The 19,424-nt window shown below is 37.1% G+C and overlaps 1 protein-coding gene across 1 annotated transcript in view; it reads left to right on the plus strand.

Annotated features, from left to right (window-relative positions):
• Positions 1-19,424, plus strand: part of LOC107040855 (probable allantoinase 1) — a gene marked incomplete at its 3' end in the record, with an annotated part of 144,744 nt that overhangs the window by 101,875 nt on the left and 23,445 nt on the right. Inside the window, 1 exon segment of the mRNA XM_015261121.1 lies at positions 12,119-12,265. Within this exon segment, the coding sequence (XP_015116607.1) occupies positions 12,119-12,265 (147 nt within the window).

Raw genomic sequence — 19,424 nt, forward strand, 5'->3', positions numbered from 1 at the left:
ATTACTTATTCAGATGGGCTTTTGTGGATGTAGGGTTCGTTTACATGGCTTGGCTTTTTGGATGATTTATTGAACAAAAATAGGTTTTTTCATACCTCTTTTCGGTGTAATAACTCTCAATTTGGCTGAATCTCATTGAAAATTGGTGCCTTTGATAAAAAATCGAAGAACTAAATCGATGTATTTCAGGGTTTCCGCCAGACCACCCTGTCAGGGGGTAAACCACCCCTTGGAATGGTTTAACGTGGTCAACTCAAAGTTCTGCAAACTTGGATGATAATTCTACATAAAATATTCTGAATCAAACCCGCCTGTGTGGCGCACTTGGTAGCAGCATGAGATTCACAACCACAAGCTCCCAGGTTCGAGCCCCGGCCGGGCCAAAATTCCACAGCAATTTTTCATGACAATTTTCCACATAATATTCAACTGAAAAATCAACACAATTTTCAAACCGAATATTCCAGGGAATTTTCAACTGAAAAATCCACTCCACATTCAACATTCCCTGGCTGAAGGCCCTCGGCCGATGACCGCGTTGGCAAGTTAACCCTTGCAACGAAAAATCGGTGAAATTTGAAATTTGAAATTTTATTTTGAATCATATTATCTAATCATTCCTCATGTTTTAATCATTATCTAACCAAAGTGCCCATATTGAAAATTTTTCTAGGTTAATTTTTTTCATTCTTCCTTGAAACTGTCCATCCAAAATAAAGATAACTTGGACTTTTCATACACATAGGCACGAACTTCATATCCCGCGATTGCAAACAATCAGGAAATGGAATTGATATATTATTAGACTGACATAATGACTACATTCGACTACATTAGAGTAGGGTAGTGTTTCCCGATCCAGTATCGATACTCACTTATATCGATATTTTTTGTTCCGATATTTGATATTTTGTATCGATATTTGCGCGTCGCGATATTGGGTGTATCGATATTTCTGAGTTGGGATCGATGTTTTCTCACGGACAAGTAATGAAAAAAAAAATTAATGTAAAAAATATTCATAACGGATTTAAAGACCAGGGAGGCCACAAGCATAAGATGATTCATCGGGGTCAAAATATCAGAAGGGACAAAAGGATCACAAGTTCATGATCAAATTTCACGAGGGTCAAAAGTCACAAGGATCACATTGAAACGATCGTTTCACAAGGATCAAAAGTCACAAGAGTCACAAGAAGATGACCAAGTTTCACAAGGGTCAAGGGTCACCCGGCAATCGAACCCGGGACCTCCCAGTGTCACGTCGGGTGCTCTTACCATTTGAGCTACCAGGACACTTACGAATTTCACTCTCAAACAGAATCATACCCGAGTGGAAATTTTAGTCAGGTCTTGATCAGACCCTGATCAAGTTATCATATCAGATGCTGATCAGGTATGTAACGCTATAATTTTGGATTTTCCACTAGGTTTTCAACGTCCACCATCATTAGGCATTAATTAAATTAAAAATTTTTTGAGAAAAAAACTCAGTAGCTTCCTAGCCGGGAATCGAACCCGGGACCTCCCAGTATCGCGTCGGGTGCTCTTACCATCTGAGCTACCAGAACACTTACGAATTTCACTCTTAAATTGAATCATACCCGAGTGGAAATTTTAGTCAGGTCTTGATCAGACAATGATCAAGTTATCATATCAGATTCTAACCAGGTATGTAACGCTATAATTTTGGATTTTCCACTAGGAGGAGGGGTTGTTTGGCGGAAACCCTGAAACACGTTGATTTAGTTTTTCGATTTCTTATCAAAGGCACCAATTTTCAATGAGATTCAGCTAAATTGAGAGTTTTTACACTGAAGAGATGTATGAAAAAATCTTTTTTTGTTTAATAAATCATTTAAAAAGCCCAGCCGTGTAAACAAACCCTACATCCACAAAAGCCCCTCCGAATAAGTAATTGAATGCAGGAAAAAAAATTGGGAAAATATTGCGTAGTCTTCGAGAAATCGCGAAAAATTATTTTTTGGAGTGAACTTCAAACGCCATTTTCGTCTCTCTATGGCCGAGTTAGCACGTAAAAAAAATACGTGGTCAATCATTTTTCATGTAGAATAACATGTCAAAATGAAGAAAATCGATGAGGTACACCTAGGAAACTTTCCTTGTAAGTGTTAAAAATACCTTGATATATGCAAATCTCATTTAAAATAGAGATAAGTTTTTCCCCAAGAATATTTGAGTATTTGTTTACCTGTTTTAAGCCTATCCATTAGGATAATAGCTTAGAATAGGTATAAGTGCTTAATAATTAATTCAGAAATAAAAATACAAAGTATTAATTTAGGAATGGATTTTTAACTTTAATCCAATATTTCAAACTCTTCAAATTTTTACAATATTTCAAATCAATAATACTCATTTAATGAGAAAATCGACTGAATCATGCCATTCAATAATTTTATGAAAATTCTATTAAATTCCTTGAATTCTCTCGAATCAAAATAATTAATTGATTGATTTTTATTTTTGCCTCCTCTCATGTGTTCTTGGAGTTTTTACGTCAGAATTAGTGAAAAAATTTAATCATTGAGGATTCTTGACTCTAAACTTGAATGAGATTAAATTCAATTGATCATCTGAATCAATAATTGTAATAAAATATTTACTCTTTTGTGATCTGCGAGAATCCGAAGGAAATTTAATTTCCCTTAAAAAAAAATTTCTCTCAAAAGATTAGAATTCTGTGTGAGATGAAATGACTCATGCAAGCACAATATTTGAATATTTAAATGAACAAATCAAATAAAAATTATCGAGATACAATCTGGCTCGATCTAAATATTATTATAATTATTACGTTGATGGTATATTTAGGGGAGATATATGTTTTGAGTTAAATGTATACAAAAATAAATCATTATCGATCATCAAAATTTTCAGTCAGATCCGAAAAAATTGATATGGAAGGAATACAATTTCAGTTTAGAATATTTTTCCTAAAGGAATACCCTTTCGACTGAATTTTAGAATTTGAATTTAATTGGAAGAATCGATTTAATCATTTAAAAAAAAAAATTTATATATTCAAATGATCTGAATGAATCGATAGACAAATTTCAATGAGACGGAAATCCAAGCAAAAAAAAATAAACAAAATAATAAAAACAAATTATTCAATTTCATTGCCTCACTATTGCTGTAACTGAATGTTTAAAATAATTAATAACTTCGATGAACTGAAGATGGCCTCGGATGCTGTCCCCAGATGAACGTCCTCAGGATGGTTCTCAATATTTGCCCTCAGGTCAATAGTCTCAAGTCAATAGCCCTGGATTTTTATCCTTGGATGGGGATCTTCAGATAATGCTCTTTCGATGATGATGACTTGAAGGGGTAAAATTTATTAAATTTTTTAAAGAAACCGGAAGAGATTAAATTTTATCCCACGAAATATTTTGAAAGAGAAAAAAAAATCGATTCGAATTTTCTCAATTCATTTCACGAAAATTCGAAATCAAATTCCCGCAATTAGTCACAATAATTCGAATCCAATATTCCCGATTCGAAATATCGTTCTACTTGGGAAACCGTTTATTCTCGGAATTTTAATTCCCGAAACGAAAGTTAATTTTTACATGAAAAACTGATTTTATTCGAAATTTAATTCTTGATAATAAAATTTATTTTTCAGTGGAAAAACCGATTTTAAGTTTTTCAGTGGAAAAACCGAAATTCAATTCTCGATGTTGTTTTTATAGTGGAATATTAGGGCTCTTTAATTCACACACTAACTCCATTTAATGTTAACATTTTCTTTAGGATTTACTGGATATAAATTAGATCAATAAATGCACGTATATATATACAAATATTCGTTGCAACGAGAAACAATAAATTAAGTTAGGTAGTAATATAGATAAACCTCCTCTTTATCGATATGGATTATACGTAAATATATGAACAGTCGGTAAAATAGGTTGCTTTACATTCTCAACACCCCCTCTTAAAGTAACCTCCCAAATCACAGTATGAAACAGACTATACAACTTCAAGTGATTGCCAAACCCATATGACAGATACACTTGTTATGGTCGCATGACCCCAGTCCTTTTGTCAACACATCAGCTGGCATATTCTCCGTTGGAATATATTCTACATCGATAACTCCACTTTTGTAGACCTCTCGAACGAAATGTACACGAAGATTGGGGTGTTTAGCTCTAGCAGTGACTGTAGGACCTTTAATCATCTTTTGTGCACTCTGACTATCGTTCCATAAAATTGTACATCCGGTATCAACTCCAATAATTTGCAAAATGCCACGTAGATATAATACCTCCTTCGTTGCCTCGGAAATCGCCATGTATTCTGCCTCTGCACTGGATAAAGCAACTGTAAGCTGCTTCCTGGCCTCCTAGCTGATGGGCCCATTAGCCAGAACAAACGCATAGCCAGTGTACGAACGACGATCACCCAAATTACCTGCCCAGTCTGCATCAACCATTCCATACAGGATCTCACCATTTCATTCATATTTAAGACCATAGTTCAATGTTCATTTTAGATATCGTAAAACCCGTTTTGCAGCCTTGCAATGAGATTCATTGTAACATGAATTAAATTGACTCAATGAACTTGTCACAAAAGCAATATCTGGACGAGTCGTGATAGCCAGATACAATAATCCTTCTATAAGTTGCTGGTATGGAATATTCCTCATCATTTCCTCACTAACACTTACTGGTCGTTGCAGCTTGCATCCAGGATCCATCGGTGTTACCACCGGTTTACCATCTGTCATGTTAAATCTACTGAGCAAAGAATCAACGTACTCACGTTGGCTGAGCCTGACACTATGATTCTGCTTATCTTGACGAAAGTCCACGCCAAGACAATAACTGACAAGCCCCATATCCTTCATTTGGAAAACTCTCGATAACTTTTCCTTCACCACTGCAACCCAATTTTGATTATTGGATGCGATGATAATGTCATCCACGTAAATTGTAATCGGCAACGTTGAATCTCCTTATCTCTTGAAGAATAAATACGGATCATACCCAGTTGAATACATTCCAATCTTCAGCAACTCATCCACCAACCTCTTGTACCAACTGACACCTGCCTGCTTCAATCCATAAAGAGCTCTCTTCAACAGACAAACAGCATTCTCACAGTTCTCCAGAGACTTCAGCCAGATATTCGCTGTCTCCAACAATCTCGTGTCCTTGACCGCCTGTTCTTCCAACCCAATTGCTTCATTAGAAGTTACCTTCTTGAGGAACATCAGCAGATGATCTGGTAGCTCCATGAATATTTTCTCTTCCAAAAAACCGTTAAGATAGACTGTGACAACATCCATTTGATGAATCATCAGACCAAGCTCTGCTGAAAGAGCTGACAACAGTCGTATCCATGTTGATCTCGCAACAGGTGAAGAGGTTTCGTTATAGTCCACCCCCGGTCGCTGGAAGCAGCCTTTGGCCACCAAACGAATCTTCTTCTTCTCATTAGGACCATCGGTCTTTGTTCTGAACACCAATCGATTTTTAATTACCTTCTGATTTACTGGACATTCGACGATATTCCAGACCTGATTATAGAGCAACGATAGATACGCCTCCTCCAATGCTGCTGGCCAGGAATCCTCGTCTGACGAAGCCTCAGTCTCCTGCCAAGTCATTGGATCATCATGTGATACAAAAACCCGCAAAAACCTCATCGTCTTCTATCTCTGTCTCAGTTGTTATGTCTTTCGGACGCTCTTCCCACTCTTCTTCTCCAGTAACTTTACCAGATTCACTGTAAATCTTCCTTGAATGATCTGAACGACCTGTACACAACAACATCGGACGACCTCTTCTACGTTTTGATGATTCTGAAGGTAAACGAGAGCGAGAACTTGAAGCAGTCCCTGGAAATGCAGACTCTGGCCTAATTCTCAAATTTTTTCGTGGACGTAGAGGTTCAGAACGAGATGGAATACCATTACCATCGGGTGTTTTGATTTATTGAGCTGGATCCAAGCCCTCGGATATATCAACGTCTCCAATTGAATCCAAGTCTTTTGACTCCCATTCCGTCTCCAAGACCTCAGATTTCTCGACAGTGCCTCCCTTCAAAACTCTCGATGGCTGTGAATCCTCAGATTTGCCATTGAAACCAGGAGAATTCATGAACCTGACCCCTCTGCTCACCTAAATATTTTTCTTCTCTGGACACCACAGACGATATGCTTTGGGCACCGTTGAGTAGCCCATAAACACACATTCCAAACCCTTCGAAGCAAGTTTATTCTTCTGTGTCTTATCCAAGACATAAACCTTGCTGCCAAACACCCCCATGTGTTTCAAATTAGGTTTCCTACCGGTCGGTAAGAGACTTTACCTCGTAGAATCTGTGTAGATCAATGATTCCTGATATAGCAAGCAGTGTTCACGGCCTTCCCCCAAAAACGATCTGGAACATTTGACTGCCTCAACAAACACTTAGCCATTTCCATTAGTGTTCGGTTCATCTTTCTGTAATCCCGTTCTGCTGAGGTGTATAAGGTGCCGTCAATCGTCTCTGGATCTCATTCTACTTTAAAAACGAATCAAAATTAACATTACAAAATTCCTTTCCATTATCTGATTGTAAAAATTTGATCTTTTTCCCTGTCTCTGTCTCTACACGCAATTTAAAGTGTTTAAAAAACTCTAAACACTGATCCTTTGAATTTATAAAATTAACAGTACACCAATGAGACTTGTCGTCCACATAAACAACCAGATATCTAGCTCCTAATACCGTTGGAACTCTTAAAGGACCACAAATGTCTGTATGCACAATCTCTAAAATGTCATTTGTCCTTTTCTCTTCAGTGACTTTATATGGAACTTGAGTAATTTTCTCTTGAGCATGAATTTCACACCTCGGAAGAGCTCTATTAGCCTCGAACTCTATCCCATCGACGACGTCCTTCTTCTTCATCTGCTTCAGTGTCGCCTCGTTCACATGACCCATAATCTTATGCCAAGACTCCAATTTACTCTCCGGTTTGCTCACATGTGTCACGTCAGCCACTCGTACAGTCTCATCATCTCTCACAAAATACAGATTCCCTTTTCTCTCTGTTCTCATTATAACTTGATTATTCTGATTCTTGATGACAGCCTCACTCTTACGAAAACACATCTCAAAACCCTGATCAGCATTCTTTAATACAGACAATAAATTCGATCTCAAATCAGGTACTTAATAAACATTGTACAATGACACAACACGACTCTTATCTTCTTCTATCACATTTATTTTCATCTTTCCTCTTCCAGATATCATCGTGGTCTGTATATTTGCCTAATTGAATGACCGTGTTACCTCAGAAAAATCATCAAGTGTCTTTTTACTCGCCACCACGTGTGAAGAGCACCCGCTGTCCAAGCACCAGAGAGACCTCACGTTACTCTTAACGTCGTAATTTAAGAACGCGTATTTTTTGATCATATCAGCTTCACTATCTGTATCATTTGCATTTGTTTCTTAATCCACCTCTGCGTTCTTCGCTCAATGAGACGTGACACAGGAAACCTAGAACGATCAAACTGTGCTTTGTGGCTAGCACGATTACATCTAACACACGTAAATAATAGTTTGGACACACCTGAACTTCCTCCACCGTTCCTGGAGCTCGACTGATCTGACGAACCCCTGTGTTGACCTTGATTTCTCACTGAATGAAAATTCCCGACACTACTCATTGATTCTTTCCTCAACTCAAAAGCCTCCAGAATCTTCATCCTCATTTTACCCGGCTTCAAAACATCATCTCTTGACAACATAGCTCGTTGAAACAACTCAAAGGATTCGGGGAGACTGCGTAGCATCAAAAACGAATATAACTCCTCATTAACTTCAGTTCCAAGTTCTTCCAATTTATCAACAGTCTCCATAAAATCGCCCAGACGGACTTTCAAATCAGCCTCCTCCTCCATTTTGTGCGAAGCAATATGTTAGAACAATAAACCTTTACGAGCCGGACCTGTCGACTCATACTTCTCTTTCAACTTAAGCCAGACTGCATTCGCTGTAGTACAATTTTTTATTTGCCTCTTCTCCTTAGCACCAAGAGTCAACATGATTTCAGAAAATGCTTTCTCGTCCTTCAATTTCCATTTTTGAAGCGTATTTGCTGCCTCTGTATCATTGCCAGCAGGAGTTGGCGGTTTTAGAATTGACCCATTCACATAGCCCCAAAGCTCACATTTAACCAAGAGTGCTTTTACGTCCATCCCCCAAATGTCATAATTCTCCTTATCCAACTTCGTGATACTTGTTGACGTTTTCGACATTTTTTCAACGTTTTTCTCCAACGTGCCAAAAATTCAAAACAAAAATCCAGGGAAGATGGCGTCCACAAACCAATGTGCCTCAATAAAATCTCACCTCAACAAGTGGCAATATCTCTGACTCTTGGTAATCATGCCCATAACCTGTTGTTTTTACAGTGGAATATTAGGGCTCTTTAATTCACACACTAAATCCATTTAATGTTAACAATTCATTTAGGATTTAGTGGATATAAATTAGATCATTAAATGCACGTGTATATACACTAAATTTGGTAAAAAAAAATGCATTTTTTTTCCATTTCGCACCAGTAAAAAATGTGTCTTTTGGGGTCACAATGAACACGTCTTTGTCGGGGTGCGAAGCAATTTTTTGCCAAGTCGCTCATTGAAAATTTTGTTTTCCCATTGGATTAACACGTGAAAATTATGTTTGCCTCACTCAACTTTACGCGGTGCTATGAGAGTTCATTAGATCGTTGCGTATGCTTAGGTATTGAAAAAACATACCTGAAAAGCCAATTTTTCATTAAGAAATTTCGGAAATTGTTGAGTAATCGACTGCTAAATTTCCCGAGAAATGCAAAATTCTTGTGTTTTGTGACTTTACTATATAAATCGCGAGTATAATCAAGAAAAAGAAAGAAATATCTTCGAATTCAATCTAATAGTGTTCTATAATGAGAATTGAACAGATTTTGCATAGCCCGAATAAACGATGGTTTTTGAATATTGAATAAATATTCTGTAATGTCCAAAAATTTTATACTAGAAATTTAAGACTAGAATAAACTTTATGTAAGATTATAATTATAAGTTATATTATAATTTCATGTAATCAAGAACCAAATCCACAATTGTAAATTAAATAGAGTGCATCTCATCACCTGGACTCAATTTAAAATTCCAAAGACACCGGAATCGAGTTCAAAAGTGATGAAATGACACACTCAGCACGCCCCAATTACCTAATACTAAGATTCACACGCGAAGGAACGATTGAAAACCGATTAATTGAGACCCCAAAAACCGAATGAACTACTTCCCCATAAAAATCAAAAGAGTGGGAAAAGTCATACGACATTTTCCACTAAGTAAAAATGGACTCGTTGGAGTCCATGTGACAAGTGACCCCAAAATTCATATAAAAATGTCAGAAAAACCAAAATTAAGCAGTCTTGAAGCAGCGACGGAGTAGTAACAATTCTGGTGGAAATAGGTCATTTAATCGGTCCGATTTTTCAATCCTTCCTTCAATTACGTGGGATAGTACTGAATTAATAGTAAGTTATGAACAATTGAAATTATCCGGGAATAAAATTTCTTTAATCAAAAGTGGTGACTTTTCTTACAAATAAGGAATTCGTTTATTGTGACGCGTTGTGGACAGTCCCAACCAAACTCTTAAAATCTTCAAATTCAACTGCCAAAAATTCATTAAAATATCAACGAGTAGAAGAAAGTGTTTTCGTGAAAGTATCCATAATAGCCTTTAGCGCGACTAATTGCTGGTGAGGAAATTACAGATTTACCCAGAGATCTACAAACACATCGAATAATTTATAAATAACAGACCGAATTGTGAGTAACAAAAATTTGTAAACCTAAATTTGAATCCTTCAGATCATTCCAGGGATAGGAATTTTAGCTACATAGATTTCTGTAAAATCACGCTTATGTAAACCGAATAGTTATACGAAATATATTTAAATTCAAACTTGATTCCCAGTACAACTCCAAATTTCTTGATTATAAATTAGTCTCAACTCAAGCCCTATCCCTAAATCAAACCCTTTTTCCCTTATATTTTAAAAAAAGGTAAGAGTATAAAACTTTGCGTCGTCCAATAATTATAAAAATCTAATAATTTTAACTTTGATTTTAATGTGACAATTAAAACATGTCCTTTCGACGCTAACATCTCTCTCCGGACATAACAATTCATTCTATCTCTCAATCTCTGAAAAAAAAAATCTGAATAATGAAAAAAAAAATTCGGGAAAATTTATGCTCCGATTTTTTTGGGGGGGAATGCGTGAAAAATATGGCTACGAAGTAGTGTAACAGTGATGAAAAGTTGATTATCTTTTATAATTTCACTATTTGTTCACTTTGACTAAATGAACAGAATCTGATAAGCTTCAATTTGTATGAAATACTATCAGACATCACTTGAACTGGCGATACAGAGAATTCCAAGTTTTCTCAATTGTTTTCTATTTATTGATGGACTTATCACCGACTTGTTGGTTCATAGAAATATTTTTTTTTTTTCATTTCGAAGTCTTTCCCCGTCGATAAAATTGTGGCCACCACGGGATTCGAGCCCGTGTCGTCCGCGGTCTTCGTTCTGGTAGCTAGGATGCTAACCATTACGCCAAAGCGGTACTTGTCGGTAATTTAGATCAATTTTTAAATGAAAATCTGAGTCAATCTCAAGATTTTTTCCTTAAAGAACTATGAGAACTTTCCCGTCCGCCATTTTTCCTTTGTCTTTAGTTGCCATCTAGGACTCTTGCGATTCGGATGTTCGTAAGTGGTGTCGAGGGTTGCCCACGAGACGACACGAGATGAGATTGTGGAAAGTCTCGTCTCGGTCTCGTTGATATACAAAATTCTTGGTATCGTCTCGGTCTCGCTGCAATATCGGTCTAACTCGGTCTCGTCTCGTCTCGGTCTCGCGTGAGTCTCGGAACTTTATGCTTAGTTTCGTCTCGTCGGTCTCGTTCAATTAAGAGAAAAACAAATTTCTTCCACCTCTCAATCCTGTATTCCCGGTTTAAGACCGCGAAAGTCAAGTGTCGCAATGATCATACCTCGCAAGGGTTATGCCTCGCGAGGGTCAAACATTGGAAGGGCGATGCGTCGTGATGGTCAGAGATCGCAAAAATCATACCTAGCAAAAGTCGTGTCTCGGAGGGGGTCAAATGAACACAAAAGTCAAATAACAGAGGCAGGTAACTTCTGCCGGAATTTGACCCTGCTGATAGTCCTGTCTGCCTTTCCCGGTTTACCGTTGTGACGTTTGGCCCTCACGAAGCGCGAACTTTGTGAGGTATGTTCGTTACAAGGTGTGACTCTCGCGGGGTACAATTCTTGCAGGTATGAGACTCTTGAGACATTTGACCCACGTAACATCCCCTTTTCAAAGTTGTCAAAATTGACTAAGCTCGGTATCGTGGGCAGCCCTAATAAGCGGAACAAGTCAGTGAATTTGGGTGTAGAATAGAGCGCCGGAGTTGAGGCTGCATGTACGATAATCTGTCAGATAATCAATGAGAAATCAGCAATTAGTTTCAGAAAATTCCGACCGGAACCTGTAAAATCAGTTTTTTGGCTCTCCTGTAAAATCACAATTTTTCGAGTTATTACGGCTAACCACTTCACTACTGATATAGAAACTTGAAGAAGAATTCATAATTTCATAGTAAAAAATAATTTTTTATAATTTCACGATGTTGTCATTTTTTGCGAATTTTTGCCGACCACTCCCATGATACAACTCATTTTATCCCATAAGTCCAAACCCAGAACCCATTTCAGGATCCAATCAGATTTTTTTATCCACTCAATTGGTGAATATCTCTGCATTTTTGCCACTTCTACATTCCTTTGTAGCAACACTTATCATGAATTCTGCAGAAAAAATATTCAGGGATGGATTTTCTGAGAAAAACCGAGATACAATGGAAATTTATATAATCCTCAACAACCATTGTGGCTTAATGCAGTCAATCATTTCCCATTTTTGAAACCATTTCTAATCAACAAAGTGTCGTCAGTACTAAGAAACAACTCATTGAGACCCTTTTTCTCTCTTTTTCATGTAGAAAGAGTTGAAAGCAATGTTAAAAGCCGGTGTGTCTGGCTTCAAATGCTTCTTGATCCCTAGTGGCACTCCGGAATTTCGGTCTGTATCCATCGAGGACGTCGAAGAAGCACTCGAAGAGTTGAAATCAACGGAATCTGTTCTTCTGGTAAATATCAACTTGTTTTTTTTACATTGAGAAAACAAATGCCTAATAAACATTTGTTTGAGAGAATTAATGTATATTTCCGGCATAATGTCATTTTACGGACAGTGTGGAAAAAAAATTAGCTTTGTCGCTCGGATGAAAAAACTTGTCTGAATCGCGTAAGTGCCGTCGATATCCTGGGCTTTGCCTCGATGTTCAACCCTCACACTGCTCCGCAATAATATATTTCTAACCTAGGGAGGTAAAATAAAGGATCCTCAGCCGCCAGTGCAATTACCAGCCGAGCCGAAGGCGAGGTTAGGCGCAAGGTCGGAGTAGGCGCAAGGTCAAGGTTCCGTCCCGCGAAGCGGGAGGGAAATGTAACTTTGCGCCCGCCGAGACCCAATAGTATATTTCTAACCTAGGAAGGTAAAATGAAGGCGTCGTGCCCACGTGCACATCCTTTATTGCTTCCCGTACTGTGAACGGTTCTTCGTCCCGGCATATTTTTCGTCCCCCTTCGGGGGACGAAAATCTGACTTTGTGCCTACTGGGGCAAAAAGGTAGTTTCGGTTTTGGGACGAAATATTAGTTTTTCTTTTGGATATTCGCACTCCCCCTCGTGTCTGGTGTCTCGTGCCTTGTGCCTTGTGGCTAGCGAGTCGTAAGCCGAAAGTTTTGTAAGGAAACGATTCTTGGATTACGGGGTCGTGGCTTTGAAAAAACTATCATTATATTTTACTGCAAGGAATTATTATTATTTCAAATAATTGATTTTTCAGTTTTATAATTAGTACATGTTATTATCATTATTATTATTATTATTATTATTATTATTATTATTATTATTATTATTATTATTATAGGTATATACAGGGTGTATCTCCACTTCATATCCACCGAGCACTGGTGGACGCAGAATAAAAAGTTGTATATGTGAAAAATATTGAAAATTCAATTTTCTCATGGATTTCAATTGAAAATTGAGAAAAAGAATTTGAATTCAATCTAGGAAATTTTGAAATAATAACAACCATGATTAAGATGATCGTGACTGAGTTCAAGTCATGAAATATTGACAAAACCTCAAACTCCAAGAATTTAACCTAAGTGAAATTCAAATTTGATATTGAGCTCTTAATTTCTATTATACTCTTGGGTTTTCAAAGTTGCTGTGTATAAGCTGAGACAAATTTGAAGAAATTGTCATTCAAGGTATTTGTAATGATTACATCATGTGAATTAAGACGAGGGTTTTGATCATCAGCAGATTTCCAAATGAATTGTAATTTCATCTCATGTCTGAGGTGTGAACTGTTCCCATATTATACATTAGGTGGGCAATTCAGAGATAGGAGAGAAATGGACAACTTGAAACGCAAACGTGGGAGGCCAAGGAAACGTGTGCGCATAGAGGGAGATGCAGAGGAGAGTACGAGTGATGAAGATTATATTCCAGATCCAAGTGAAAAGTCATATGACCGAAAATTGCATTATCAGAGGAGAGAATTAAATGAACAGAAGAAGACAGGAGTTGAAGCGCGAAGTGCCTACGCAAAAGTCATCAGTTTATCACCTGCAGTTGCACGATTGGTTGGCAACCCGCGGATGACTATCCCCGAAATCGTCAAGACAATTCTTCGAATCCTTACTGAGAGAAGCTTACTCGATCCTGATGACTCTCAGTATGCTATTTGTGATGATGAATTGCGCAGCGTATTCGGTGTTCATCGCTTCAGGACATTATCGATGCGAAACTACTTGAAGTCGCACTTTATGAATTGAATTCTATGGAATCCTCCCAAGCACCAGCTGATTATTCAGATGTATTCAACCTCATGAAAAAATCTAGGTGATTCTTCTAATTAAAAGCAATGCATCGTAAAATCGAGATGAATGTTCAGCGACTTTGAATTACCATTAAATCTGAGATCATTGAAATCGGCAGTATCTCGTAAACGAGTGATTTATTCGAAACACATAAGAAGTATGTTTTGTAGCTAACAAAATTTTCCACAAAAATGATTTTTTGATATCTTTCTCTACAAGCGTTCGTTCTTCCGATAACTCAAAATTCCCAGAAATCCTGAGAATTCGTTTACGTTCAACACTGAGAAATTTTTTTTTGCCAAGTACGTCTTTACTGGTATCAAGAAACTCAGTTCAAAAATCGTCAAGAAAATGATATCTTTCACTGAGAAGAAAAAAACTTTCATCAAGAAATTATGTACTTGTTTCAAAGACGAAGATAATTTATTGACAAAAATGTGATTCCCAAACCAAGTCTAATTGGATTAATTTATTTAGTAATTTTCTAGTCGCAAATCCAAGATATTTCAATGTAAAATCGACTTGACCATATTCAAAAAGTCGCTCTCTTAATGTGTACCAATAGGGAACTTGCATGAATTTTTTTTTTTTTTAAACGTGAGTTGAGTGCCTAAATAAGTGATTTTATGTAACTCTGGACTAATCACAGAAATGGCTCGAGTCATCTCCACGTGCGCCTCAACCAATGTAGCACGACATGTTCCTACTCCCGTTAGATTTGGCGCATCAAGCTTCACACAGCGGTATCCAACCCCCCTTGTGACGTTACGATCGAAAAAATTGGCCTTGAAAACCATTGATTTCAATTAATTATTATGAAATATCTAGTCAATATTTCGCTATAATTTTTGCTGTTTGGTTATTAAAAGGTTATGAAGAAAGTATGTGTGGGAGAATTCAGAAAAACTGGGCTTCATGTAAGTTTCCTATTGCCCCTCACTTTTCGGACAAGTACAAAATCTCTTCACAAAAGTTCTTTTTTCTCAGGGCAAGATATTATATTCTCATCAATTTTCGAGCCATCAGTTTCTTAATACAAGTAAAGACGTACTTCTCAAAAATATTTTTGACGTGGATGCGTCTTTCTTTTCATGATGGCGGTCATTTGCGGAATTCCTTTTGATGGCCAGCGCCACACGTACGAAAAAATCTAATAGAAAAGCCTAGCGAATCGGCTAAAAAATTCTATGGAATTTCTATACAAGTTTCTATAAGTATTTTTCCATTTCTATTGACATGTTCGATAGAAAATATTCACTGAGAGAAAAAAAAAGTTTTCTAGGAGCAGTTATCGGATTGGGGCAATCCAAACGCTTCTTGGCGGGCGACTTTCTTGCCACAAGAATGGTCGATTTTGACACGAGCATAATCGAGTTTGCGTCAAGTCCACGCATTCTTGATACAATCTTATGTCTCTCTCACCCGCATGACCGATGCTTGTAAGAAACTTCATTCTTGACGTAAGAACAATGCGTTTGTGACAATAAACGCGATTTTTAACTGATTTTTTCGTGGAATTGGAATTTATACCAAGCTCACGGGTATTCGTAGCAATTCCGCGTGAGATTGGCAGCAACTGACTCATTCTTGCCACAAGAATGGACGAGGTGGACACAATTTACTTTTAATTTCTCCCAAGAATATTATGTCTTTGGCGAAACCAAGATAGAGGTTGACAGTATCTCACTAATTCTCCTTTTATGAGATACATTTCCATCCTCCATTTTTGAAACTTTATTCCAAATTTCCAGGTGCCAGTATAGGGTGGCCACCCCCTCCCCCGCATTGATCGCCCCAAAAATTGAGAAGAGGATTTTGTTGTCGGGTCCGAAAAATGGTCGGACCGAAAAATTCAATTTTCTAAGGGCAACCAGATTGCGGGCGCCAGATGGCGCGTCTATTGCCCCAAATGAAAAATATTTTTTTTGGGTCCAAAATTTGCCAGATCGCAAAATCCCCTTGTATAGGGAACCTTTTCATCCCCCTCCATTTTTTGGAATTTGTTTCAAATTTCTATGTGCAACAATATGGCGGCTACCCCCTCCCCCGCGTCTATCGCCCCAAAAATTAAGATAATTTTTTTTGGGACCAACAAATTGCCCGACCGCAAAATTTCAATTCCTTAAGGCAACCAGACTGCGGCCACTAGATGGCGCGTATATCGTCCCAAAAACGAAAAGCATTTTTTTTTTGGTCTAAAAAATTGCCGGATCGCAAAATCCCTTGCCATAGGGGGCCTTTCCGGCCTCGTGTATTTTATAAAATTTATCCCGAATTTCTAACGGTAACCAGATGGCGCGTCTATCGCTCCAAAAGAAAAATTTCTTTTTCGGGTGCAAAAAATTTCCGGATCACAAAATCCCCTTCTAGGTATAGGGGCCTTTTCCATCCTCCTCAATTTTTTAGAATTCGTTTCAAATTTCTGGGTGAAACAATATGGCGGCTACCCCCTCCCTTATGCCTGTCGTCCCAAAAATTAGGAAAAGAATTGTTTGTGGGATTCGGTGAAGGATAGAAGGGTTTTGTAAGTTATAACACTCGGAATTAGCGTATATATCGAATTGAATTTATTCACAGCGAAAGTAACTTTGGTTTACACTGTTATGTCCGGAAGAATTTTGGACGAGAGACCAAAATAAAAATAATTATTTATTTCTCAAAGACTCCAGACTCACTAGAATAAATTTTAATAAGAGAAAGACTGGTGTTCTTCACTCACTCGTATTAATTTAAATTTTTTTTCCTTTAAGCTTACCTTTGATTGTTTTCTTCTAATCCTTCAAGTCTCCTAATCTCGTATGTTTTTCATGAGAAATACATTAAGAGAGGGGTTTCTTTGATTAAAGAAAACGTAAAGTTGAATTTGGCAAAATTTATTATGAACAAAAAAAAATAATAGAGAATTTTACAATGGGTTCCACAATAGTTTCTACTATTTTATGCTTTCAAAATTCTCATTAATTATAGAAAGGAAACAGTAGAGAATTTATGGAAAAATCTAAATTGCACAATTTCTAAAATAGAATTCCAACAGTACTTACAAAAGTTATATCCTTGTTCAACTAATTTAATCCTTGTGAATTGGATGTGTCCATTGGCAGGTTGACTCCCTTAGTGTTTTCAATTTATTTGTGGTACACTTTTATTAGAAATATCGCAAATATTGAAGAATTGAAAAATACTGAATATCCCAAAAACACTGGGTAAATATTCAATTGTTAGTAATTAATCTATAGTTCACGCGAGAATTGGGAAAACGAGAGTGTTTGGAGCCGTGATTACTCTGTTTTAAACTCCACGATCGCCGGTAGAAAACGAGATTTAATTGTATAAATCTTTAAAGATGGTAAATTTGAAACATCAAAGAACAAAGTTGCTAAAACGGAAATTCACGGACCGGCAACGATCGTCCTTGTCTTTGAACCACCGGCGAATTTCGGTTCACCAAATTCGAGTCCCGAAGTTGACACGGTGAATGAACTAATTTTTTTTCCGAGTTAAATTATCGATTGGACTTTAATTGTGAAGGAGTTAGTAACTCCACGGGAAAAATGCGACTGATGGGAGATGTGCATTTGCACAACTCCATGAATTCAAAAATTGGAAAAGTGAGAGTGGGGAGTCGGGTGATGGCACGATTAGTGTCATCGGCCGATCGAAAATTTGTCAACTCAGGGATTCGCACTGGCGAACGAACTCAACCTGCTCTCGAAAATGAATTTAAGAGGCAAGAATATTTCCATTTATTGAGTTGGAAATATTCTTGCTGACGATTATGGAGATTTAAATACTAAATAATCGTCTAGAAATGGAAATAAAAATTAAAATTTTGGGCGGATATCACAACACCATGGGAGCTGGAACGAGAGTGAGCTCCCGCGACAACGGTATTAGTTCATCCGAGCGAGGATGTCCGAATTATTACGAATCGTCGCGAGGATGTCTTGCGACAAGGACAGCGATATATCGGCGACACGTGTCACGGTACGAAATTCGGTTGCTGAGCCGAGCTCAAAAACAATACATTGAAATGGTGTGAAAAAAATATAAAAGTAGCTTCGATACATTTTTTTTGGGTCCAAAAATTGCCCGACCGCAGAATCTCCCCCCATGGGATGGCTTCCCATCGTCCTCAATTTTTAAAAATTAATCCTCCAATCAATCTCGAATTTGGAGGTGCTTACTTATGGCGACAACCCCCTTCCCCTCGTCAATGGCCACCAAAATCAGCTTTTATTATGACAAACTTGAATGAGTTTTTCGCACGATGGTTCATTCAAAGAATTTTTTTCTCGTCACAATCATTTTTTTCTTTACGCGAGATTGTCCATTTTTGTCACAAGAATATCCTTCTTTGCGCCAATCCCTATGTTTTTCTTGTAGTAACCGAGGATAAGATTGTGGCAAGAATTTTTTTTGCTGCTAGAAAGTCATTTTTTTCTCTCAGTGTTCTATAGAAAAAGTTAATAGAATTCGATTTTTTTATACAACTTATTCTATTAAAATATTTTCTATAAAATTTATTCGGCTCAAATTTTCTAAGTTTTTTTGTTCTATTTTCTTGATGGAAAGAAAAAAATAGAATGAAAAAAACTTAGCAAATTCAAGCCGAAGAAATTCTATAGAAAATATTGCAATGCAATAAGTTGTAGAGAAAAATTGAATTCTATCTTGTCTTTTTATATAGAATATTTTCCATCAAACATGTCAATAGAAAGGGCAAAAAACTCGTAGAAAGTTCTATAGTAATTCAGTAGAATTCTCTAGCGAATTCGCTCGATTCTCCTATTAAATTTTTTCATACGTGCATCTATTGGAATTCGAGAAAATTCTAAAAATTTTGAGGGAATTGAAGGAATTTCTAAAAATTTTGATGACATTCAAAGAGTTTCTACGAATTTCGAGGAAATTCAAGGAATTTCAAGGGAATTCAGAGTTTCTAAAAAATTCAAGTGTTATAGTTTCCGAGATATCATCAAAAAACAACATTGATGTAAGTAAATAACGAGAAAAATAACCTTTTGTGCTATTTTCTCAGCCTGTACAAAACTGAAATTTCCTCAGGAATCCAATGGCGTTCGATTTAAGGCGCTAACTGCAATGGTTTAGGAAATATTGTGAAAAAATGAAAATGACGTAGACTGAAACTTCTGTCCGACCTAGGGGCTGTAAATAATCAGAAAAATGATCTTTCGAGCCATTCTATCAGCCTGTAGGAAACTGAAATTTCCTCAGGAATCTAATGGCATTGTATTGAGGGTGCTAACTGCTATAGTTTATGAGATATCAAAATATCCTTGGTCCAACAGTAAGACTTGACGTGGACACGTCTAGGTGATGAAATCTTAAT

The sequence above is a fragment of the Diachasma alloeum genome, unplaced genomic scaffold (assembly GCF_001412515.2).
Source record: "Diachasma alloeum isolate Michigan unplaced genomic scaffold, Dall2.0 Dall_scaffold_00348, whole genome shotgun sequence".
Classification (NCBI taxonomy): Eukaryota; Metazoa; Arthropoda; class Insecta; order Hymenoptera; family Braconidae; genus Diachasma; species Diachasma alloeum.